This window comes from Oryzias latipes (assembly GCF_053564925.1).
Source record: "Oryzias latipes strain Hd-rR chromosome 1 unlocalized genomic scaffold, Olatipes_Hd-rR_3.1 chr1_Y".
NCBI classification, from domain to species: domain Eukaryota; kingdom Metazoa; phylum Chordata; class Actinopteri; order Beloniformes; family Adrianichthyidae; genus Oryzias; species Oryzias latipes.
In genome coordinates this window covers 707,574-733,521 of record NW_027616335.1, presented here as the reverse complement: position 1 = coordinate 733,521, position 25,948 = coordinate 707,574, and the positions used below count along the sequence as shown (strand labels likewise).

The 25,948-nt window shown below is 43.4% G+C and overlaps 2 protein-coding genes across 11 annotated transcripts in view; one reads left to right on the top strand and one right to left on the bottom strand.

Moving 5' to 3' along the window:
• LOC144981357 (protocadherin Fat 1-like) overlaps window positions 1–14,148 on the top strand; it is a 71,672-nt gene extending 57,524 nt beyond the window's left edge. For 3 of the 10 annotated variants that reach the window (XM_078943762.1, XM_078943766.1, XM_078943761.1), the window contains 15 exons: window positions 194–408; window positions 2,527–2,664; window positions 2,849–2,992; window positions 3,477–3,674; window positions 4,213–4,809; window positions 5,073–5,295; window positions 5,371–5,502; window positions 5,582–5,742; window positions 6,032–6,500; window positions 6,586–6,739; window positions 6,891–7,001; window positions 7,082–7,725; window positions 8,610–8,747; window positions 11,699–11,734; window positions 12,324–14,148. In XM_078943762.1, coding sequence (XP_078799888.1) covers window positions 194–408; window positions 2,527–2,664; window positions 2,849–2,992; window positions 3,477–3,674; window positions 4,213–4,809; window positions 5,073–5,295; window positions 5,371–5,502; window positions 5,582–5,742; window positions 6,032–6,500; window positions 6,586–6,739; window positions 6,891–7,001; window positions 7,082–7,725; window positions 8,610–8,747; window positions 11,699–11,734; window positions 12,324–13,000 — 4,037 coding nt within the window. In that variant the 3' untranslated portion in view covers window positions 13,001–14,148. Of the gene's footprint in view, window positions 1–193; window positions 409–2,526; window positions 2,665–2,848; window positions 2,993–3,476; window positions 3,675–4,212; window positions 4,810–5,072; window positions 5,296–5,370; window positions 5,503–5,581; window positions 5,743–6,031; window positions 6,501–6,585; window positions 6,740–6,890; window positions 7,002–7,081; window positions 7,726–8,609; window positions 8,748–8,910; window positions 8,995–11,698; window positions 11,735–12,323 lie in introns of all 10 variants that reach the window. The other 7 variants (XM_078943767.1, XM_078943763.1, XM_078943768.1 and 4 more) reach the window with 5 other exon arrangements.
• The window catches only part of LOC144990221 (uncharacterized), a 280,096-nt gene extending 257,295 nt beyond the window's left edge, over window positions 1–22,801 (bottom strand). The window contains exon 1 of the mRNA XM_078943255.1: window positions 22,209–22,801. Coding sequence (XP_078799381.1) covers window positions 22,209–22,258 — 50 coding nt within the window. The 5' untranslated portion in view covers window positions 22,259–22,801. The remainder of the gene's footprint in view (window positions 1–22,208) is intronic.
• Window positions 22,802–25,948: the final 3,147 nt, after the last annotated feature.

Genomic DNA, 25,948 nt, shown 5'->3' with positions numbered 1-25,948 from the left:
ATGTACTAAGTTAGCAATGAGAGGAACAACAATATTGGATGATATCTTGTGTTTTTAATCATTTAAAGAGTGAGATAAACAAATCGGGTCAAATTTGACCCGGTCCTCTAAAGACGAGTCACCTTTCGAACACATTCAAAAGTTAAAAAAGCACAAATAAAGCAAATCCAATCTCTTTTTATCTTTTCTTTAGGTGACATCTTTGTGATTGAACCACTGGACTACGAAACCTCTCATGAATACTACATCACCATAGAGGCCACAGATGGCGGGTCTCCACCTCTCAGCGACATGGCTACCGTCAACATCAACCTGACCGACGTCAACGACAACCGCCCTGTCTTCAGCCAGGACGTCTACGCCGCCGTCATCAGCGAGGACGTGGAGCTTGGAAAGACTGTGCTGGCAGTAAGGATGCTAAGATTGTCTAAGCATAGACACATTAAGGAAAAAAACCCACACAGTTATTCCACAGAATCCTGCAGGGATTAAAAGCCCTTCTTCATTACGTCTTTAACTCTGTCCTGCTCGGTTCATCTCCTTTCTCACTCCGTTGTGTTTTCATTTCCTCTCCGCCTGTCACGTCTCTGCCCATTATTCACTGAATACACTATCACATAGCTGCACCTGTGGCAAACCACCATCTGGTGCCGTAGCTAAATAAGGACTACTGTTCTTCATGCTCACTGCACTCTGTTAAGGTGTAATATCTGACACACATGCTCAGACACTACAATTAAAATGCAGTTGCTGTTTTAAGCCTCCTATCCAATAAAAAGGATTTGTAATCTCTTTTAAGTTCTATTTTGAAATCTTCTTTATAGAGGCTTTTTAATTCTATAAGATGGTAATATGTTCAAACTCATTAACCCGGGTTTTTATATTAGTTGGAAGTGAGCCTTAAGGCCCGTACACACCGGGACGAATATTCGCCAGGCGTTATTCGCCAGCGTTTTTCGCCACGTTTTTTGTGTTCACACCCAGGCGATTTTCGCTAACGATGAGCCGAGCGAACATGCAATTTCATTCCCTGACATTAGATGGCGCTTAATGTAAACAGAAATACTCCTGTACACAAGGTGGGGCTGCGCAACTTTACGCTTCTTAAAGTCGCTTTTTAATTAGAAGAAGAGAGCAAGTATGTACGCGCTTGTCAGAATAATACAAAGAAAACATGAATATTTCAAGCACCAGTAGCTCCAACTGGTGCTTGGTTCGGGGATATTTTAGAATGTCCGTCATTATTTCTTCGCGGCAGTGTAGACGCTACTTGGCGTCTGTCTTCACTTGTATGTGTGCTCAGCAAGGCAGTTTTGTGTTTGAGCGCCCCCAAGTTGTGTTTTACTGTAACTTCAGAAGCTCCAGACACGTGAGCAAAAGCGCCATTCTCATTGGTCGAATAGATTTCGACGCGAGGCGTCAAAAAAAAAAAAAACAACCCGAGGCGGTTTTTTTTTACGCTTTGACGCGTGGCGTTTTTTCGCGTCGGTGTGCACACTCTCATTGGTGCCCTTTGTCTAGTCACGAAGCGTTAAACGTCAGCGAAAATCGCCGGCGAAATTCGTCCCGGTGTGAACGGGCCTTTAGTCGCACAAATTGAACCAAAGAACTAACAACAAACCGTAGGAATGTCAGGACGGCGTGTTTGTCCGTGTTGAAGTGGACCTGAGTGCTGATATTTTAGTTAAGAGGAAGAAGAGCAGACAGCGCAAGTACAAGGCTAAAAGAATCAAAAGAAACGGTGTGGATCTGCCAGCAAAAAACAGACATTCATTTTGAGGAACCAGAGCAGGAAGCACAGAATAAAACCAAAAATCTAACCCATGATATCAGAGTGATACATCTAAACCAAACCAGAGGGAGTCTCAATTCACTCCAGCATAAGAGGGCAGCATCTTCACAGCTGGTGGACATGTTTTATATGGTTAACACTGGATTAAAAAAGAAAAAATGCTTGTACCACCCAATGTCTTGAGAAGGTTAAAATTTACTTTAGAGAAATCCTGATGTACACCATGCCCCCTTTACAGATTTCCTAAGAGTGTGACATTAAATGCTCGATTTATTTATAAATTAGATATTTTTTTATTCAAAATAAATATTTTTACATCATTATGAAAGAAATGCATAAATTAGGACAGCTAAACTCCAAACTTCTATGCAAATGTGTAAACTTATTGTTGTAACTTCCAAGAAATATTCAGGGGAAAAGCTGGTATGTTTTTGGTCAGCTCGGTGTCCGTCTTAAAACTGGACTTAGTTTGTGCAGCTGTGTTTTTGTCTTTTTCTTTTTTTCATCAATCAAACATGTGATTTGGCCTGTGCTAAAACTGTAACAGCTCCCTGGACACGGCTGCAGCAGACACACACGCGCCCTGCACAAATATTTACAACTGCCAGGAAATGATGTGTTTATTCCCCCGATCACGCTTAGATTGGAAAGTAAAGAACAGAATAGTCTTTTACTTGGTCTCACACTTTCCCCACTGATTGACGATGGACTGATTTTCTGCGTTTGACCCGCAGGTTATGGCGGAGGATTTTGACGGGCCCTCCTACGATCACGTCCAGTATTCCATCGTGGACGGTAACCAAGGCAGCCCTTTCACCATTGATCCACTCCGAGGGGAGCTCAAAGTTGCTCGCCAGCTGGACCGAGAGCGAGTAAGAGAAACAGTGCTGACTGTACACATGCAGCGCAAAAAGCAGATTGCTTTCTGTGCACCAAATCAGTCATGCCGGATCTAAGAGGGGGAAGCTTGTCCATTGATCCCTGCTGCCTAATACGAGGTTCTGCCTGTGTTTGGTCTAATAACACTTTTTATTTTTTATTTTCTTTGCCCCACAGACCTCTGGATACACTCTGACGGTGGTCGCCTCGGACAACGGGGTGCCCCCCCTCTCCAGCAGTGCCACCATCAACATTGACATCTCAGACGTCAATGATAATCCTCCCCTCTTCTCCCAGGCCAACTACAGCCTCATCATCCAGGTGAGGTGGTGGAGGAGGGGGGAGGGGTCACTGCAGATAAGTGATCTGAGAGAAGAAGAAAAGACTGAGAGGAGGGTGTGCAGGAGGCTTTGCTGTGGACACAGAGAGATTAACAGAGAGAAATAATGGGAGGCTGTGGGCCTGGAATATCAAGAAGCAAGGAGGAGGTTGAAGCAAGAACAGAGGTTGAAAGAGGGGGAAGGGGGGGGGGGGGGGAATGAAAGACAGAGGTTGCATCTTAAGTATAAGAATGTAGATTAGGGAAGGAAAGCAGAGGAGCGCTGGAGAACCGGCTTTCAAGGACTAAATTGAAGAGAAAAAAAGGACGTTCATCTATATTCTGGTTTACAGAAAAGAAGGTGAAGAAAGAAAGAAAGAAAGAAATTGCAGATGTTAAAGGGGGATTTTAAGTTCCAACATCCGACATATCCATCATTTTAAGAGAGAAGGAAATAACTTTGCTGCTTTTCTTTTCGATTTATAGGAGAATCGGCCAAAAGGTACGAGTGTTCTTCAGCTCACTGTGAGCGATCAAGACGCCTCGCACAACGGCCCGCCGTTTACCTTCACCATCGTGGACGGGAACGAGGGCAGCGCTTTCCTCATCAATCAACAGGGAGCTCTCGTGACTGTGGGAGCGCTCAATAGGAAATCTAAAGACAACTACCTGCTCCACGCACAGGTGAGTCACAAATCGGAGATGAGATATAAAAAAAAAAGGAGAGGATGCACTGATTTACCCATCATGCCACAGCGCTTCGTTCCTCCTTCCTTGCCATGCTCTGTTCATGTAGCCAGCACTCATCCCTGAAACATTCATGTGTTTTTCTAAAAACAGCTCGTAAGCTTGCAGGCTACTTCATGAGAGAGCTGGAGCTGAAGTGGGCACACAGTCAGTTTGGTTTGATTTGGCTGCTTCACCTCAGAAGAAGGAACAGAGAGAAAGCATGTGGGCAGATGGGACATGAAATGTTAAGTGTGTTGTTGTTTTCCACTGAGATCCACTTTCAGATTGAGTCATCTTCTTCTTTTTTTTTGCTTTGCCGGTTGAACCCATGCCCGTTCCTGTGAAAGTGTTAAAATGTTTGATCTTGTAAATGTTTGATTTGCTTGATTAGCCGGTATGTCTGCCATATGTGAGGGACGGAAGCACAGCAAGGCCTTGACTGCCCTCTGCTGTTCAGGAGCGGTAACCGCTATGCGTCCTCTCATCTTTACAGGTTTCCGACAGCGGGAAGCCTCAGCTCTCCTCCTTCGCTTTCATCAGCGTCCGCGTGATTGAGGAGAGCGTCTACTCTCCAGCCGTGCTTCCGTTGGACATTTTTGTGTCAACCTCTGGTGATGAATACCCCGGAGGCGTTCTGGGGAAGATCCACGCCACCGACCAAGACGTTTACGACACTCTCACCTACAGCCTGGCATCCTCGGCAGCTTCGTCCACAGAGCAGGGCCGAGCCTTGTTCTCAGTGTCAGCCTCTGATGGGAAGGTCATCGCCGTGCAGCCTCTCGATGTAGGTCACTACTCTCTCAATGTGACGGTGGCGGATGGACGCTTCACGACTCCTGCAGACGTGACCGTGCACGTTCGCCAAGTCGCCGCTCAGGCGCTGGAAAACTCGATTGCTGTGCGCTTTGCAAACATTGCGCCTGAGGAGTTCATCGGGGATTACTGGCGCAACTTCCAGCGAGCGCTGAGAAACATCGCCGGCGTGAGACGGAGTGACGTGCAGCTGGTGAGTCTGCAGCCGTCAGAGCAGGGAGATCTGGATGTCCTGCTGACACTGGAGAGATCTGGCAGCCCGTACCAATCCCAGGAGGTGAGGTGGACACAGTTTAGCTTCTTATTTAACAAATGACTTTTTTTTAATTCGCCTTTTTTAAATCTGCGCTCTAAACTCCTCTAAAAATGAGCCTAACTAAATTAAACCAGTTGATTCTAAAATAAATAAAGTAAAGATTCTAACTCATTGTCTTACAAATGATCTGAATTAGCTGTTGTGTATTTTCTCTCAGCTAAGCAGAGCACTCAATAAAGCTTTAATCCGCTCTGGTGGCTCATTCAGTCTCCAATTTTCCTCAGGTTGTTTTCCGAAAATTGAACTCTTCTGCAGCTGTGATTGAGGAAATGACCGGCGTCCGCATCGTGCGGGTCGTCCAGAAGCTCTGCGAAGGTCTGGACTGTCCGTTGCAGTTTTGCGACGAGGTGGTCTCCCTGGACAAGACGGCCATGTCCACTTACAGCACGGCTCGCCTGAGCTTCGTCACGCCGCGACACCAGAGAACCGCCACCTGCCAGTGTCACGGTACACAGATGTTAACGGCATGTATGTTCTTTTAAAGTCCACTCCTCTCACTTGAGGCCTCTCTGGCTGTTTTAGGTGGAACGTGTCCCGTGTTGAACAACGTGTGTGAGAACAATCCGTGTCCCGAGGGAACGCAGTGCATCGCAGATCCCAGAGATCCCGTTTACAACTGTGTGTGCCCTGAAGGCAAAAAGGGCAAATGCTCTGGTATGCTCTTCATTCATTTGCTTGTCTGCTGATTAAAAACCATACTTTCCTTCACTCCTTGAATGTATCACTTCCTCAGCAGACGGACAGTCTCTTAGCTTCAGCGGAAGCAGTTATGTGAAGTACCGCCTGATGGAAAACGAGAACAAGGAGCTGATGAAACTGTCACTAAAGCTCAGGACCTTCTCCAGTCACGCCACTGTCATGTATGCAAAAGGGACAGACTACAGCATCCTTGAGGTGCGTACTGAACTACCCGGTACTTACAAGTACCTTATTTTAGCCAGTCCCACTACCACCCATGTCCACAGTTAAAAGTACACATCAGGTATTTGGTATGCATGCAAGAATGTGTTCACACTCAACAAGCAGGGAGGGGCTTCTTCTCAATATTGGCCTTTTATTGGAAGTAACCACGTCGACTCCCTCAGTTACCATAGTTTACTACTCTTTCAGAGTACAGTTCAACAAGGTGTGGTAGGAATTGACTACATTTGTTTGCTGTCTGTGTTTTGTTCCTGTGGAGTAGATAGTAAACGGCCGCCTGCAGTACAAGTTTGACTGCGGCAGCGGGCCTGGCCTGGTGTCAGTCCACAGCGCGCAGGTGAACGATGGCGAGTGGCACTCCGTTTCCTTGGAGGTGGATGGAAACTACGCCACCCTAGTGCTGGACCAGGTGCACGCGGCCTCTGGCACAGCTCCGGGCAACCTTCGCACCCTCAACCTCGACAACAGCATTTACTTTGGCGGCCATGTGCGGCAGCACTCCACGCCACGCCTCGGACGCAGCCTGCCGGTTACCAACGGGCTTCGCGGCTGTATCGAGGCCATCACGCTGAACAACCAGGAGCTGCCCCTGAACACCAGAGCGCAGCGGGCCCACGCCATGCTGGAGGACATAGTGGACGTGGCTCCGGGCTGCGCGCTCCCACCGGCCGAGAGTTGCTCCAGCAACCCGTGCACCAATGGAGGGAGCTGCACATCGCTGCCTAATGGAGGTACGCTCCTTCTCCATGATTCCATGCAGTTTATGTTTTCCATTTTTTCTCTCCTGATGATCCATGTTGTGTTTGAATTTCTAAGGTTATTTCTGCAAGTGTCCAGCCTCCTTCATGGGCTCACACTGTGAGATTGCCATTAGTCCTTGCGCCTCCAACCCCTGCCTATACGGGGGCACCTGTGTACCTCGCGCAGGGGACTTCTACTGTCAGTGCCGAGGGCAGTACTCTGGACAGAGGTATCGCAGCGTCTCATTTCAAGTCACTTCCAGAAAATCTGTTTTTGAGGCTTCCACATTAGAAAAAATGACATTCTTGCTTGTTTGCAAGCTTTTGTTTAAGAAACTGCTCTTGAAATTGTCTGCTTGAGTGATCTTGTGATGTCTGCAGGTGCCAGTTGGGGCCGTACTGTAAAGACAACCCCTGTAAAAACAGCGGCAAGTGCATTGACAGTCTGGATGGTCCGGTGTGTGAGTGTGAAGCCGGCTTCCAGGGAGAAAGGTGAGCAGCTCTTCTGCTAAATTCATTCCGCTTCAGCAGTCAGGTTTCATCTGTGACCTCACTTTATTGACGTCCTCCAGATGCCTGAGTGATGTGGATGAATGCATCAAGAGCCCCTGCACCAACGGGGGCCTCTGCCAGAACACGTACGGCTCCTTCAAATGCAACTGCTCTCTGGGTTTCACCGGGACGGCGTGCGAACTCCGCGCGGAAGTCCGGAATGAATTCGTCTCTACCTCCTGGAACATCGGCTTGGAGGAGGTGATCGGTATCGTGGTGTTTGTGTCCAGCATCTTCATACTGGTCCTCCTCTTCGTCATCCTCCGCAAAAAGGCCTGTCGTAACAAATCAAAGACCGACGGCGACGACAAGCATCCCGGGGGTGCAAGCGTTCCCCACTCCTTTCTTCAGAGACCCTACTTTGACTCCAAAATGCACAAGAACATCTACTCAGACGTCCCCCCGCAGGTGCCCGTGCGCCCCATCTCCTACACTCCCAGCATTCCAAGCGACTCGCGCAACAACCTGGACAGAAACTCCTTCGAGGGGTCCACCATCCCGGAGCACCCGGAATTCACCACGTTCAACCCCGACTCTGTGCACGGGCATCGCAAGACCGTAGCTGTGTGCAGCGTGGCGCCCAACCTCCCCCCTCCCCCTCCCTCCAACTCCGTGTCAGACAGCGACTCCATCCAGAAGCCAAACTGGGACTATGATTATGACGGTATGTCTCTTTGTAGGTGACATCACTTCCTGGAAGCAGGTTTGGAGCTAAAGCCAGGTGCTCCAGGCAACGTCTTCCAGATTTATTACAGAAAGTTGTTTTAGTTTAAAACAGAATGTTCCAGAGCAAGGAAACACAATTTTCATGTGTTCATCCAAAAATATTTCCTTTTTGTTGGTAGGAATGTATTATAATAATTACAAATAATTACAAACAAGTCGACTAACAGACCCACTCCGATCCTCTTTTGATCCATTGTAAGTGTTCCCAGTGGTCTTTTCATTATGATTATGACATTTTTAGCCAAACTCTTGGCGCTGCTGTCGGTCTGGGTCTCCCTGTGCCCTGGACATACAGGGTAGTGTCAGGAAGGTGGCACAGCGAGGGGGCTTAACTTCAGGCTGTTGCCGGGACTCTCCGCCAAAACCACCTGTGTGGCGACCCCTGACGGCATGCGCTGGATAGCAAGAATATTTTTTACCCCAAATCCAAAAATCAGTTGATTTCTAGGACATGGTTTCTGCAGAGTGGCATGAGTACATTAGAAATTCACCTCAGTCGCCCCCTGGCCCATCAGTTTATTGTCCCGCTAGCTTACAGCCCTTCTCACCCCCAACCAAACATTACCAGCGCAGTTTAAATGGCGAGCAATATCAGAGCGACTCAGTTGTCAGTCAGATGTCAGCTCAGACGAGGACGTTCATGGATCTACCTGCTCCTGATTCCCAACCATTTGATGGGAGTGGGTCTCTGAAATTGAGTATTTTAGCCCTTCAGTTGGTGTGTATTAGCTGAAATGTACATTTCAGACCTTGTTATCTGAAAGCATCCCTATCACTGTACCTGTCATTTTCATTCATAAACGCTACAATCGTGTCTTCCAGCTAAAGTGGTGGACTTGGACTCCTGCCCGACCAAGAAACCCGTGGAGGACAGCGCCTGTCCGCCCTACAACACCAGAGGCAGCATGTCTGAAGTCCATTCCCTCAGCTCCTTCCAGTCCGAGTCCTGCGATGACAACGGTATGCAGCACTTGGTCGCATTCCATCTCTCAAATATCTGTGTGGAATAGTTAATCTGCAGCAGCGGTGTTGTTTTTTTTCTCTCTGGTTGATATTACCCATCTGAATTTGAATGGATTAGCCAGACGTGTCTTTTCTCTTTCCTTCTGCTGCGGGGCCTCAGCTCCTATCTGGATAAAATCAGTCCACCGAACCAGAACAAGGTTTTAAATAGAGGTTCCTGCTTGTAAGTCTTCAGTCACTGCAGGTACAGCTTGGAGGAATCACTAAAGCCTGTGCTGTGGAATTCTCCAGGGATTGTTTAAAAAAAAAAAAAAAAAAGAACCAAAAGGCCTGATTTAAATTCTTCAAAGTCTGTAAGAGGATGTTTGATGACTTTCTCAAACAGAGGTTTACTCTGCTGTAGAATCACTCACCACTTCTTTTACGTTGGCCTTGTCAATCACATTATTCCTTCTTTTCTCTTCTGTTGTTTTTTTCCTCACTTGTAGCTTCAAGCAGATGCTTAAAGCTTGCATCAAGGAACATTTCATGAGGGTATTTCTTTTACCTCTTTATCCATTGCATTTATTTACCCTCAGCCATTGAACAGGCGGTCATCAAACCTCCCCGTACATGTGAACGAGTCCTACGAATCCTGGAAAAAATGAACTTCAAACACTGGACGCAGTTTCCCAGCTTGGCACAGGCTTTGCTTTGTGCGGCGCTCGGAACCGCGCTCAGATCTCTGGGGAATTTCACAGATTCTTCCATCTGTCCTGTCAGCAGGCACCCTCCAGTTTCCCCCAGTATGTTGTTGTTGTGTGTTATCTCTCACAAGCTCTATCAGACCACCCATCCTACATCCACACAGACACACCATTGTGCTACCCTCTGACACCGTACTGCCCCAGGCCATGAAACCCCTTCAGATAAGACAAAACACAACTCTGCCTAGCAACAAGGACAGCAATTTTCAGTGGGGTTGCCATCACCTCAGCCACATCCTACACTTGATATTTCCCTGTTTGTTGTTTCCATGAATGATGAACGTTTCATGTCTATCACCTGACCTCCCGTGCTTGTTTTGTTGTTTTTACCACACAAGCCTCCGTAGTGACAGTAATCCATCTTGGCAACTGTGTTGTTGACACGGTGGAAGGAACAGGTATCCTTCTAGCTTCCTCCTGCTGCTGGGGTTGTCCTTGGTGTTGGGTTTGTCAGTGTCCGCTACACAACTGCCATTATCACACAGTGCAAGAAAACAAATCTGAAAGTTGAATCTTGGATCCACCTGTTGCCCCATTACCCTTAAGATAATGATCAGGGGGTAGGAGGGGGCTAACAACCTTTCATTCAATGAATCAAATGCACAATGCAACCACCTCAGAACATGAATGTGGAATTGAAAGGGTCGGGCTAGAGGGTGGATCCAAAACACAAAACTGTCACTGAGGGATACGCACAAACACGGTTCAACAGCGACTTTTATCTCCTGAAAGACCCACTCTGATCAAAATGGCCTTTTTGGTGTTTTTAGAAGGTTTTTCTGTCCTTTTTCATATGATGGACAACATATATATATAAATATATATATATATATATATATAGAAAATTCAACTTCAAATCGCATTTTTGAGTATATCTTTATCGAATCGATGTGAATCAGGACCAGATGAAAAAATGCAGTTTGAAGAAGCTACAGTCGCTGGGCCACGAGCTCCCTGCTCCGCTCCCTTCTGATACATCCACCTATAGACCAACAGATCCACCTATAGACGAATACATCCACCTATAGACCAATAGATCCACCTATAGACCAATAGATCCACCTATAGATGAAGAGATCCACCTATGTACGAATACATCCACCTATAGACCAATAGATCCACCTATAGACGAATACATCCACCTATAGACCAATAGATCCACTTATAGACCAATAGATCCACCTATAGATGAAGAGATCCACCTATAGATGAATAGATCCACCTATAGACAAATAGATCCACCTATAGACCAATAAATGCACCTATAGACCAACAGATCCACCTATAGACGAATAGATCTACCTATAGACCAATAAATGCACCTATATGCCAACAGATCCACCTATAGACGAATACATCCACCTAAAGACCAATAGATCCCCCTATAGACGAATACATCCACCTATAGACCAATAGATCCCCCTATAGACCAATAGATCCACCTATAGACGAATACATCCACCTATAGACGAATACATCCACCTATAGACCAATAGATCCACTTATAGACCAATAGATCCACCTATAGACCAATAGATCCACCTATAGACCAATAGATCCACCTATAGACGAATACATCCACCTATAGACCAATAGATCCACCTATAGACTAATAGATCCACCTATAGACCAATAGATCCACTTATAGACCAATAGATCCACCTATAGATGAATAGATCCACTTATAGACCAATAGATCCACCTATAGATGAATAGATCCACTTATAGACCAATAGATCCACCTATTGACCAATAGATCCATCTAAGTCTTTGCATCTGGATCAAAACTGTACGGCTGGATACCTGCCACACTGCTAGTGTTTGGTCTGGGCTGTAAATAGCGGGAGAGCGTGTAAACAGAGAGCTCTCAGCAACGGGGAGGTGAAAGAGGGTCCCACCCACAACTCAGAGCTGGACTCTTGCAGAAACCATATTCCAGAAAACAACACTGTTTTTTTTTATTTGGGCTAAAAGCAGCATAATTATTTAAAAAAAAGATCACATCGCTTTGAAAATCGATCAAAAGATGATCGGAGTGGGTCTTGGAGTCTGTTGAAGAACATGTCAACAGTCATGTGTTACATTACCTCTGTGCACCTTTCATTGCTGTCTTCATGCCGTTCATGTATGCCGCCGCCTGTTGGTTCTTCCTCCGTGTTAATGAGAGCTGTTCTTTCTCTCCCCTTTGTGCCTCGTATAAAGAGTCTTTTTTGGCTCATGATGTCAAGAACCCAAGAGGTGACTGTTTCCTCTCTGCTTCCCTGGCGTCGCTGATCCCACCCTGTAACTAATAACCACTAATGAATGAACAGCAAGCTTTTGGAAAGGCTGTTTGACCTCAGAGTGCTTTTGACTTTGCTTTTGTGTCTTTTTTTTTATTGTACATAACTTCCCCTCCCAAAAAACAAAACAAAAGTGTGCATGGTTGCTATGTTTTAGCAAGATGCTATCATCAAAGATGTTACTAACTGGAATTATAGGCATTTGTCTCTAACATGAAATGAAAGTCAATCCAGTTTGGTGATGTCACTACAGGAAGGACAGATTTAGAAAACACAAATTCAGACATGATTTGTTTTTTTATTCAATCACAAAATCTGTAGAACACTGACTTTTTGTATTCAAGTAGCAAAATGCAGCAGAATAAATACAGATTGCTGGATTTTTTGCTGATTTAGTGTTTGTGCTGAGTTGGCGTGTGGCGGTCTTTGTGTTTTTGTGTTTCTTGGCCTTTTCCTGCATGGTTTGAGTTTGAACAGTTTCTTGGATCCCGTGCTAACATTTATGCTGTGCTAATGCTTCTTCTTTGGTTGTTGTTGACCAACAGGATATCACTGGGACACGTCTGATTGGATGCCAAGTGTTCAGCTTCCTGGAATCCAGGAGTTTCCTCATTACGAGGTCGTGGAGTCCCCCGCCCCTCTGTACAGCGACCCCAACGCCCTTGACACGGACTACTACCCCGGTGGCTTTGACATTGAGAGCGATTTCCCTCCGCCGCCAGAGGACTTCCCCGTCAACGACGACCTACCGCCGCCGCCCCTGCCAGAGTACATCGACCGCTGTGACACGCTGCGTCCCCTTGGCAGAGACTCGGAGGCTCCTGGTTCGGGGGTCTCCGGCGTGGTCCGCCAGCGCCCCGCCATGCCCCAACTCTACAGCCTTAACCAGTACCTGCCGCAACACTCCTACCCAGGCGAAGGGGTTGACACAGACGCCCAGGGTGCTGCTACCTCCACCTCTGCCGCCACCACCCCTGCTTCAACCTTGGGCACGGGCGGCTACAGAGGGGGCTACGCTTCAGGCTGTAGCCGGGACTTTGACTCCTCAGCACTGGACAACATCTCCATGTCTCTGTACACATCCACCGCCTCGTGCTCAGACATGTCTGCGTGTTGTGAGGAGTCTGAGGTCATGATAAGCGACTACGAGAGCGGCGACGAGGGCCAATTCGAGCGGTTGGCTATTCCGGCGCTGGACTCCCAACAGCACACTGAAGTCTGACACTGGATCCAAATATTAAATAGAAAATACACAAAACAGAAAAAAGTGCCTGAACTCACAGTTACACCTCATGGTAGCCATCAAAATGCAACACATTACGTGGACACAAGGAGGTACGACACGCATGGTACATGACAGGACAGAGGAGGCACAGGGGGAGGTTAACACCTGCCACTATTTCTTTAAAGGAGACCTATCGTGCTTTTTTTTGTCACTTCTTATCATAAATATTACTGTTAGAAATCCGTTTATTTGAGCAGTGTTGCAAAAATGTCCCTAGAAACAAACTTTACAGTCAGATACCAACAAGCGTGAGAAAAACCTGCTGGAAATGCTGAGTGAAAGATGAAATCCACTGAAGTCTCACAAAGAAACAAACATTCATTACAGCAGGGTGGCATATGCAGCAGCCATTCTGTTCTCCACTTTACCCCGTTGTGTTCAGGGACACATTTAAAAAAAAAAAGCTAAAAAACGTCTCCTTTAAAGTTTTATCTCACAACAAGAAAGTGGATTTTTACATCATTTCAATGTTCAGCAACAAATATAAATATGTATGTATCACGGAGGAAAAGAAATACATTTGGTTTCCTTGAGAAGAAAACAAGATAATGTTGTTGTTGGTGGTTTTTTTTTTACAAATCCTTTATTTTCAATGTAAATGTAAATGTACAGTTTTGATTTCAAAGTTGACTAGGTTTTGTAGATACTGTATGCTTTTATTTTGAAAGAAAACAAACAAGTTAAACGGTGTGACATCAGCCTTACTGTGCAACATTCACTTAAAAAAAAGTCAAATCAAAGAAAAGCGTGGCTTTCCTGAACACATTGTACTTGTAAAATGTAATGTCTCTTATTCATTAAAAAAAAAAAAAAAAAAAAAACTGGGGGGCTGGGGGTCTTCAATGAATGACTGCATATTCCTGTGTTTAGAATTGTTTGTACATTTTGGAACCTCTTTATTTTTCCACCGAGATAATGGGACCCAATATATTTATAGTGCCGAGTTCTCCACCGACACGGAGTTTTTCAGGTGTCTGTGTGTGTCCGAGCAAACGCTATGGTCTTGTTAAGGTTTTTATTGAATACTGCCACAAGCTCATGCTTTCTAACTGGCAATAAATTATTCCTAAAAAAAATAAAAGACAGATCCCGACTCTGAGCCTTTTTATTTCCCTAGTGTTTTGAATGACTGTGTTTGGGTCGTAGTTCTATTTTGAATTACTTATTGATTTACAATCAATGTGGTAAAGTAGACCAGCACTGAAAGTACAGTCAATTTTTTGGTCTATCAACTAGAAAAAACTAGAAAATGAATCATTGACTGTATGTGAGAACTGGACTGAGTGACCCCTCCCCCATTTGAGATTTAACCCTTGTGCTATCCTTGGCACTTTAACCTTGGGAGTTGGGTTATCATTTCTTCAATGATTTGTGAACCTCACTGGTGTCCATGGATTACATGAAATCCTTCCACGTTTATCCACCTTTGTCATGGTAGGGAGAACACGTCAAAGTAAGGGTGGGATCATAGGATAGTACAAGGGTTACAAAGGAAATATCCTGAGGCTGATGTCTGAATTTTTAGCCTGACGGCTAAACAAGTATGTAGTGCGAGACCATGTAGTGCCCCGGATTTGAAAAGTAGTTTGGACACCATGCTCGCTACTTTATTTATTTATTTTTAATAAACAGCGGATCTGAGGTAATCGATTTCACAAATATAAAATCTCATTGATATGAGCAATTTGCGACAATTATTAATGAATCCACTGTCTTCTGAAGATGAAAACGATGATGGTTTTGTAAAAAAGAAAAAATTGTTCCGACACAATGCATTGTGGTCTACAGTCGCCGATTTAGTGAGCATCGATGCATTTCTAGGAAATTTCTAGGCCTTTCGATTTTGGAATTGTAGATTCGGACAGCACTACAAAATGGCAAACGCACTATACAGTGCACTATGTAGTGAGTAGTGAAGGAATTCAGACTCCAAAATCCCAGACTTCTATAGAGAAATAAACAGCTTTTATTCAGTCGTTCTATTTGTTATACTAAACATTCTTGCTCTGCTACCGTTTTTTTAACATGTTCTTGTTAATCCTCTTTTTCCCCACATTTTTTCTTTATTGCAAGTTATTCAAGGCATAAAGTCATTCATGTCAAACGGTTGATTTAGACATGCTCGCTTTTAACTTCCAACAAGCTCCCTCCCCATTGTCGAGATGGGTTGCCATGGAAACGACCGACTCGGACCAGTCACTGCTTACTGACGCTGTCTGGCTCCAACAGGACGGTGTCCTTATCATACAAAAACTATGACAGAATTGACTTCACTTCATTGAAGCTGAAAGTAAACCATTTTCTATCTGTGGCGTTACACTCACTTGGTCAAGATCTCATCTGCAATCCACAGGAATGACTCAACGGCTTCAAACTTTACTTTGTCCTGCCCACTCGCCCTTTACCAGATTGTTGTAAAGTTGAGTGGAAATAAACACCAGTCACTGTGCCCTCCCCTTTTCCGGCTTTTTTTTGTTTATTTTTTTACCATGCAGATACCATTGATTGACATCAGGGATGATCTAGTGCTTATATGTCAACGTTCAAAACCAAGTTGCCTAACTGGCCCTGTTTTTAACCACAGTTACCCAAAAGTCACCGCAGTACTTGCGAGACAGGTATTCGTAAGTTTTGCTAATAAAAATGTTCTGATATTTTGGATAGTCTTTCTGATTCGCCGCTTTTCTCATCTGGTAGGAAATTGTTTTAATAGTGAGATGAGAGAGCAGAGTTTCCAGCCATGCAGGAATCTGGTTTACACACAGCCCCTCCCTCCTCCTGCATCAGTGACCCCCCCCCTCCCCGCTGCTTCACAAGGGGTCGTAAAAAGTGGACCCTGATAGCTTCAGGCCCGGCACTTCAATAACGTTACAGCTCAGTGTTTGTCTTCCTGACCCGGCAGTCGCTCACTCTTGTTCCTGCTGGCCTTGTGACTATCACTCGGCTGGGTCACGCCTCTCTAGTAGTTTTTTTTTTTTTTTTTTTCTCTTGAGCATTCTTATCTAAATGATATCATGGAACATCAGGAGGACGGACCCACGCTGGTGAGTCGCTCCTGGAAGACAGTTCCTAACCATTTTCAAGGTTTAGTTCTAAAAAAAAGAAGAAAAAAAAGTGAAGTGTAAGGATTTTAAAAACTAACGTAGTTTTTTTTTTTTTCTGATGGCAACTTCTCCCCGCCCAAAAAAGCCATGGTTTATGAGTCTTTCTTTGATTGAGCTGTCATGAAGTGGAGCATTCAACATGCTAACTGGAGACGTTGGAGATGAAGCTCCTGGGTGTTTCTGTGGAAGTTTACTGAGCCTTGGAAAGCCTTGACAGGCAGCTGACAAACTTTGCTTTTAGCGCTGTGTTAACACACCTAGGCGTCCTGTAGACCCACAAATTGCCAACTCACACTTGAAGAAGATGGGGGAAAATAAGGTTATTTGCATTTTAAAATAAGATAAATTAATAGGTTGATTTTGTTGTTGAAATAATCTTATATCTTTTTAGTAAATGTTCTTAATGTTTGCCAAAAGTTCAGTTTCTTTTTCCTTGCTGCAGCAGAGGTGGGTTTTGTTGGTTTTCTGTGTTAGAGCAGATTATTCTGTATCGTATGGGATTTCTAAATAAAAGTAAAAAAAAATAAACACAACCAGTGCTAAGGATCCTTAAAGTGAATAAAGCAGCTGTTTATTTTGCATGAAATAACGGAGTTGATTTCAAAGTGGCGATGGGTTGCCACTGAAGCGGCTTGCTCTTTAATCTTATGCTTGATGGATTCAATTACCTCTGGAACTGGCAGCAGGTGGTTTTCTGTTATTGATTAAATTAGAAGTGTTAATGCATTATTCATTTAATGGACTCGGGGAAAGCAGTTCACTGGGAAAAGAAGTGTTCAGCTTCAGGGATTGAGGTAATGAGCTTCTATGTCCAAAGGGCTTTGCAGTTCTCCATATTAACCACAAGATGGCAGCATATGTTTGGGGCATAGGAAGCCCAGTGGGACAGTTTAGGACAGGGGTCGGGAACCTATGGCTCGCGAGCCATATATGGCTCTTTTGATGGTCACATGTGGCTCGCAGACAAATCTTTAATTCAAATTTTTTTTCTTCATTAGACCAGTCCTTCTCGTGCGCGATGCGATGGCAGAGGCGCGCAGTAGTAGCGGTGCTTAGAGAGACAAATCTGCGCCAGCACTAGTATAAGTTTAAAATTGTCTATTAATTCACAGAGTTTGTACCACCCGGAAACCTGTGAATTGCCGTGCCTAAAACTGCGCGCTCCCGTCTCTGTCCCGTCTGAGAAAGAGCGCGCAGTTGCGGGGACAGGATGTGTGAGGGAGAAAGCAGAGGGTGGGGCTGAGGTGTTGTGGGGACAGGCAGCAGGTGAATCGCGCAGAGATTGTAAATAGGTAAAACCCACTGCCTGTCACTCACTGCAGCGTGTGAGTGTGTGTTTGGCTCCAGGTCCGCATGTGAGCAGTCTGTCTCACATCTACAAAACATTCATACCAACCTAAGATCACGTTTAAAGTCTCAACGCCTGCATGAAGCAGAAACTCACCAAGTAAACCGGACTACACCATCAGCAAAACTACCACGAGAAATACTCATCATTTATTAGAAACAGCATAACAATGTTATTAAAAAGAATCCACAGACTTATTGTACTTTAAAAATGTTGAATTTACATCAAATGCACACATTCACTTGTATTTTAGTTTTAAACATATTGTCGCGGACTGAGTTGGATGGCTGTTGGGCCGCATTAAAAGTTCTGGAGTTCATGGAACGCATCGATCAAGCAGAGATCTGATTGGCCCTCAGTTCTGTCGCTCAGCCTGTTGTTAGGTAGTTTGGACCAATGGGGTTCAGCCATGGGCCGAATAAGGGAAATGGGAGGGCTGCAGCGGGAGCAGGGGAATATAAAGTTGGGAGACGCGCTCTCGTCTCGTCTCGGCGGGAGAGATTCAGGAGTTGCTGAATTAATTATACGGCGTTTGTTGTGGTCTACAGTAACCCGAATAAAGAACCTTAAAAGAGGTTAAGTCTCCGTGCCTCAGTGTGGGGAAGGGACGCTACATTATTGTATGGCTCTTTCGAAATTACATTTCAAAATATGTGGCGTTTATGGCTCTCTTGGCCAAAAAGGTTCCCGACCCCTGGTTTAGGAGAAAAAAGTCAGAAGCTCCTGTAAGTTAATGAGGAAACTTGATAAACTGTTTAATTTTAGTTGGATAATATGAACAGATGGTTCAAGAAATGTATATATATATATATATATGTAAATCCCTTGTTCTATCCTATGACCCCACCCTTACATTGACGTGTTCTCCCTACCAGGACAAAGGTGGATAAAGGTGGAAAGATTTCATGTAATCCATGGACACCAGTGAAGATACCAAATCATTGAAGAAAAAAAGTTTAGCGCACTGCCTAGTGGGTCTAGATGACCCAACTTCCAATGTTAACCCTTGTGCTATCCTAGGCACTTTAACGTTGGGAGTTGGGTCATCTAGACCCACTAGACAGTGCGCTGAACCTTTATTTTCCAATGATTTGTGATCTTCACTGGTATCTATGGATTACATGAAATCTTTCCACCTTTATCCACCTTTGTCATGGTAGGGAGAACATGTCAATGCAAGGGTGGGGTCATAGGATAGCACAAGGGTTAAAGTGCCTAGGATGGCACAAGGGTTACATATATGTATATTTTGTCTTGATAGCTTCATGTTATATATATATAAGTTATAAAAAAAATGTAAAGATCAAGTAAAATTCTGTTTCCAGGAAAACGATGAATACAAGAAAATATAAATTTCTCTATATTTTATTTTTGTTTCAACTTTTTTTTATGTAAACCTAGGTGTCCTGTATATGATTTCTGATTGCCTTGGCTTGTAAAAAGTACTGGAGGACGGGGGCTGAGGGTGTCGGGCAGGCTGTCACCGCCTCTCTGGAGCAGTTAAGGTTAAACTCACTTCTCTGTGCCAAACATTGAACTAGTGGCCTTTTAATTAGAAGCCTACAGTCTCTCAAAGGGAAGAATTAAACACAAAGCTCCTCACTTAACTACACTGTGAAGACAAGCTGGAGCTCACAGGAATGGAAACAAAAAGTCTTTTCCCAGTTTTAATGTCTTACACAAAAGGATAGCATGAAAACAATCATGGATGTTAACTGATGTATAGGAACTTCAATCTCATGGTTTCCATAGTAATGTACTATTGCAGCACTGGGAAGCTGCCAGCTGCTGCAAAAACAGTTTCCAAACTAAAAGATGTGGGTAGAGTTTCCAGAAACTGATCTTATGTAAGAGTAGCTTCACTTTGACAGCAGTAGAAAATTGGTCAAATGCCAAAAAAGTAACAAACACAAACTTTTCAAATACTATTCTAATTTATAGGTAAAAAGCTATAACCCAAAGTTATACCGGAAAACCCCAATAAAAACCTTTGTTATACAATAATTTGTAGATATCGATGTTGATCTTATGTTTTTGTGCACAAAATCCAAAAAGTTACTAGCTACATTGCAGCTCAGTAAGATCATTGCTCATTGAATGCACAGTAAAGCAAAATAGAAATACTGTTGTGCAGTTTTGCACAGATTGTTAAAAAAAGTGAAATTAAATAAAAATAAACTCTATATAATTCAACTCTGAAAACAAATCATTAGCAAGTTTGAACACTTCTTTAAAAACACGCATTTTAGTGGCTAATCATTTCAAATTATTCAGATCTGGAAGAAAATTAGCAGCAGTTGTTGCAGCCCAGCAGGTCAAACAAAAAAAAAACATTTTTACAATATTTAGAAGACATAAAAAAAACCCAAAAAAAACACACCTTCTCCAGTGATGCTAGTTAAAGGTTTTATGATTCTAAGAAACCTAAGGGGTCTCATTGAAGATTATAAAAATGCCCTCCCTGCATGACACTTAGCATTGAGTGCAGCTTTGACTGCAGTTCACTCCCCCCCCCCCGGAGAAGGGGTCAACAAGCTTCTGGAACCTGGGAAATCTTTGTTAAATATTGCCATGACAGCAGGAATTGTGATCTATTAAGAAATGTTCCAGTTCTTTTTTCTTCCTAATTCAACAATAGACTTAAGACAAGTAATGTAAAGGCCCTTAACCCTACAATGCACACAACGGGCATGTGACACGCGTTCAAGAGCGAGCTGAATGCCAGTTCTTGAACATGTTTTTAGCACATATTGTTCACACTGGTCTGTCGCTACCAAATACTGGCACATGTTCCTACAGTTGGAAGAGAAATGGTGCAAAATGTCAAAGCAAAAATATGGTGAATGTCGCTCCAGGCTTTTTCTTTCACGGCTCTATTCCGAAACATGAAAGACTTGATTTCATAAATCCAGACGGTCACTACCACATCTGAGTCCCTGATTGGTCGAAGTTCAACTACTTTAACTTTCAACACGTGTTCAATGGCTGCACGTTTTGAACGTAGAGTCCGGAAAACGAATTTAAAACTTGCGTGAGAGTTTGGAAGTGGAAACCTGAAATTAATGTATAAGTGTTGCGGGGGGGGGGGGGGGGGGTACCCAGGTCCAAGGAGGAGGAGGCAGGATCTAGTAATTAAGGATATTTAATTACTAAAACAAAACTGCACACCAAAAGGCACTGCTTAAGCAGGCAAACCAAACTACAAACCCGAAATACACAGGAAAGAGCATAAAATGGAGCAGCACAGGAGGAAGGGAAAGACAGAACTTAAATACATACAGACAAACGAGACACAGGTGGAAACACTCAGGACAGATGGGGACCAAAAGCAAAACTCGAGACAACAACAAAACAGAAAACTATACAAAATAAAACAGGAAACTGAACTCAAAACATGACAAACAAAAGTGAACCAGAACACAAAAGCAAAGAAACTGAAACCATGACAAGAAGTGCTTTACATGCACTTTTCATCAAAAGTGGTTGCATTGCGAGTTCGATGTGAAAGTAGCATAACACTGGAGCTGTTGCCAGTGACACCTAAATTCCTCACGCTTTTCTGATCGCTAACTGTAACTCTTCAACCGTTTATGCGATCAACACAAATCAGCTGATTCTGACACGGAGAAAAGCAACTTTTGGTATTGGCTTTGGACAGAAAAGCAACACTTTATGAACACAAGGTGTTGCATAACAGGGCAAAGCATTTTTTCCACCTCAGAATCCACTGGAATTCCCCTACAGTGTTCCCCTGCTGGTTTCACGTATTTTGCTGATTGTTTTTTCAGTCACATGACTTCTCCAGTTCATCACAAAAGCTCAGACAACTCCAGATGATTGTATGAGACTTTTTGTGTCTAAAAGAGGTGCTGCGTGAATTTCAGTGGAAGAGGGGGCGGAGCTGAAGAGCACGCCGGCCTGTTGGCTTCCTTGATGGCTGCTAAAGAATATTCAACAGTGAGCAACAGCTGGTTCCACCAGTTCCTGAGTCGCAACCAGGCAAAGTTCTGCTGCATGGAGAAATGGCATTAGCTGACTCAGAAGCTGCCGGAAAATAGCCTGATAGCGACTGATAGCCTGAGGAAGATAATCGCAGAGAGTAATTATCATCTGGATGAATGAACGATGGATGAAACCAGCCTCTTCTGCAAGAAGCAAAGCTCAAATCCCACTGCAGGACCTCTCGCCCTTAAATGAAGGAGTGACGCTCCTGATGTGCGTTATAAAGTACACTACGGTTCAGTCTATTGCTCTGTATAAGACATATGTTGAGCTATGTGCCAACGTTCTTTAATAAATGTTTTACAAAGCACCAGAAACGTTGCTGTGTATTTGCGGGTGTCTCTGCTCCCTAACCCCTGCAAATATAATCAAAAAATGTAAATACTGGAGCTAAAGTTTGGGTGTAAAAGAGTTAAATCCTGAAACATTTTTTTGTTCTATCCTGGTTGGTCCAAATCCCGAAGTCTCAGTTAACACTCAGATAGTTACGGTGCAAAAATTAAGCACTGGAGCACTGAGTCTTTCTTTCATATTCATTAAACAGGAAAAAATAGGTATACCTTTGTTACATTTGTTCTGTTTTCCCTCCTGTCTGACAGCCAGATCACTCCATCAGTTGTATGACTAATATAATTCTCTGTTTACACAGCGAGTCCAGGCTCTCTCCGCACAATCGGCAAATATCAAACACCTCAAACACAAAGTCAAATTAAACATACTGTCAGAGGCGGTGGTTGCCATTCACGCAACCAGGAGATTAACAAAAGGTTGGCGTGTTATTTAGGCACAGAGTCTGGTGAAAAGATATGTAAAAAAAAAAAAAAAAAGAAGGAAAAGAAGACCTCCTGGGCTTGAAAATCTGCCCAGTCATTCATGAGAAATTATGTTGAAAACCCCCCTCAGACATGTCTGATCTATCTAAGAAGACCCAGAGCTGTTATTAACGCTGACTTCCAGAGCTTTTAGGTTCTTTGGCCTGTAGTGAATCAAACTAGACAGGAAGGTGAAATAGCAGTAAATGTATTCACTAATCCCTGCTGCCAGCCTGGGAGGCTCTCTTTTTTTGACTAAAATACCTTGACTTCTTGACTAATCGTTTTCATCTTACTGCTACTGCTGAAGACTTACTGCAGTCAAATCAATGTTCTGAAGCAAAACCAGTCAAAAATGGAGTTTTTGGATTGTTAAGCTGTGCATGAGACTTTGTAAATAAAAATGTTAAAAATTGAGGGTTTTGTTTTTTGGCTTTTTATTTTTGTGTAAAAACCAAAAAGGTCCAAAAGTGATACAGATTGAGTCACCACTGCACTGTTTTACAGCAGTTGTATTAGTGTGACGTGCAGAAACGATGCCACATGTTTACAGCAAATCTCTCCACTGAGTAAATAAAAAAGGAAGTAAATAAAGTATGTGTAGCTAAGCTTCATGCTTGAGTATGTTAATGTCTGTTTTCCTGTTCAAAGTCAGGAAAAACGTGGGGTTTAAAGCAGCAAGCTGTGACTAAAAAGTGACAGCAGAACTCAATTTTAACTCAATTTTACCATCGAGGGAGAAAATCTTTCACCATGGTAACCACATCGGAGGAGGAGGAGCTTGTTCTTCTTGGGTTATTGGCATGCAATTTCAAAACATTTTATGTAACCTAGGATTACTCCTGCAAGATTGTTTGGGTGGACACTGTTTATTGCTCATATGTAGCAACAATTGAAAGTTAAGGCATCTGTTCCACATTTAACAGCTTTAGAATCAGAATATATATACAGTGTGTATACATATATATATATATATATAATTTAATAAGACTCTTTGAAAATAAAACGTAAAACATCAATGGAAATTACTTGCAATAAAGTTATAGGAAATGTATGAAAGGAAACAATGACATGATCAGTGCTTTTATTTGACATTTAAGACCAGAAATAGTTGAATTTGAAAATGATGATGCCAGCCTCAAACAGGGAACAAATACTAATACATAAAAGATGTCTCCAGGGTGGGGGGGTTAATTGAATAAGCAATAAAAACATGACTGTCTGGCTTCATTACTGTCAAATACTGCGTTCCTGCGTTGAAATGTGTTTGTGCAGACATGGAGCGTGCTGTGGGAAAGCTTGTGTGTGAATGTGCGTGAGAGACAGAGGCACATGCAGAGACCACTGACCCCAATAATCCTCTTTCTCCCAGCATACACATCTCTTTCCTGGGTGGAGCTCCAACGTTGCCATGACGACCGGCCAAGTGGTGGAGGAGGGATGAGGGAACAACGGCAGATAAAAGCAAACACTCTTGTTTCTCTGTGGGATGTAGTGATGACCAGTGAAGCGGCAGAGACATGTCAGGCCTGTGTCGAGACCGCGCTCATTACATTACTTCTGTCTCCTCCCTTCATTTTGCTGAGATGAACTACTCCAGGACAGGGGTGTTTGTGTGTGTGTGTGTGCTCTCATCACTATTAAATCTGACCTCGCTCCACTATAGTTAACCCCCCCTCCCGAAAAAAAAAGAGAAAAAAAAAACCCTCAGAGTAGAACTCTTGATGCTTTTGAGACGAAGTTGCACACCTCCCATCATACGTCCTTGTTTTTTTTATATCTCTTTTACAAGAAGAATATTGTTTGAGCATACTTTTTTCGAGTTATTTTCTTTACTTCTTGAAGGAAATGATTAATGAAAAACAAAAAGCACAACTTCAGATGTTTGTCAGGATGGATAAGTCTACTCTCTATGATCCTTTTAAAATCAACAAACCTTCTTAGAGAAAACAGGCTTTCTTAAAAACAAAACACGCTGTTCCCTGCAAATATAGCTTTCTCTCCAAATGACTGCACGGTAGCCCACTTGTTTTGGGGTTGGCCTACATGTTCCAGGCATCTATTATAGAGATGCTATTACTTATTTATTACCGTCTTCGATAAGCTATTAAATAAAAGTCTCATTTCTCAGGATGATATTAAAGTCACAGCCCAGAAAATTATCTTAAGAGTTCCAGTAAATGCAAAAAAAACAAACAGTGAAAATAGAGTTTTAGATTCATTTTTTAACTTTTAAGTGATTACGCACAGTTAACTGTTCTGAACATCAAACAGCTGGACAAACAGCTGGTCTGGTTCTGAGAGTGTGATCAAGCGTTTCAAACCATGATCATAAGTCATTTTCATCAACAAAGCTTCACTCTAATGATTTTTTTTTTCACCATAAAAATGCAGTGGTCAGGAGCTTGAAGCTCTTTCTTCATCTCTTCACCAAACATGGAAAACACAAATTCACTTTTTGTGTGATATTTTTATGCATGCATCTGCACAATTATCAAGGAGGACCTGTATTTCCTTGGAATTCCAGTTTTGTCCATGACCCATGGCCTTTAGTGCGACTTTCACAGCTGTTCATTTCTATAATGTTCAGCTACCGTGGCTTGTAGAATCCAGAAAGGCTAGTAGCATTGATGTTGGATCAGGACCAGTTCATATTTACAGTGTAAGCAAACTAAAGCGAACCATACCAAGTCCATTTGGCGCCAAATAAGCAGACTGAGAGCCGTCTGAGGTGATGGTCTTTGGTTTTGCTTGTTTAAACCAGAGAACCACAGAAGGGTTTGCATGGCTGTTTGCACACTTGATCTGGACTAACAGGGAAAGACTAACCAGATGAAGTAGGTGTGAATTCATCCTTAAACTAAGTGTAAGGCAAAAACACAAGGGACAAAAAAAACAAATGCCTAAATTCTTTAGTGCACACAGAAACAGAATAAACGTTCACTGACAACTCAATTTCACTACAGACCCAAAAACAGTACATTATCTGAATTGAACCATGCTGTAGACGCAACAAATGAGTACTCCTTGACTATTAGTCCCTGGACAACAGTACACCAGCGCAGTAGGGGGCAGTGTTCACTCCTGTGAGCCATTACACACATCATAGCTTGCTTGCATCACCAACATGTGCCTATTAATGTTTGCTTTCTATTTATGTCAATTCCGTCAAATACTTGGATTCAGCTCCAGACCAGATAGACAACTTTGTTGTTGTGTTCGTTGGTTTGTGGCTTCCATCCAGATGGTTTCATAGCCAAAACTTTGCATCTCTGTTGGACCGATAGGTCATGGATTGTGGGCTCTCAACACATCTGTACCACTCTTGAGACCAGGGAAAGATGCTGTGGCGTGCATCTGCAAGGAGACCAAGCGTTCCTCTCCTGAGTACGGATTAAAATGGAACAAAGCCGTCAAAACAAATCCTGCCATCGGGTCACCCATAGAGAACTATAAGAAAGTGGGAAGGGTCCCTCTGTGAGGAGCCACAACCAGATTTTCAGGAGCCAAATGGAGCAAAAAGCCAAAAACCAAAAACCAATATCAAGATCATTACTTTAAAGTTTAGTGTTATTTTCAATTTAAACTAACGTCAAACTCAATTTAACAAACAACTTTG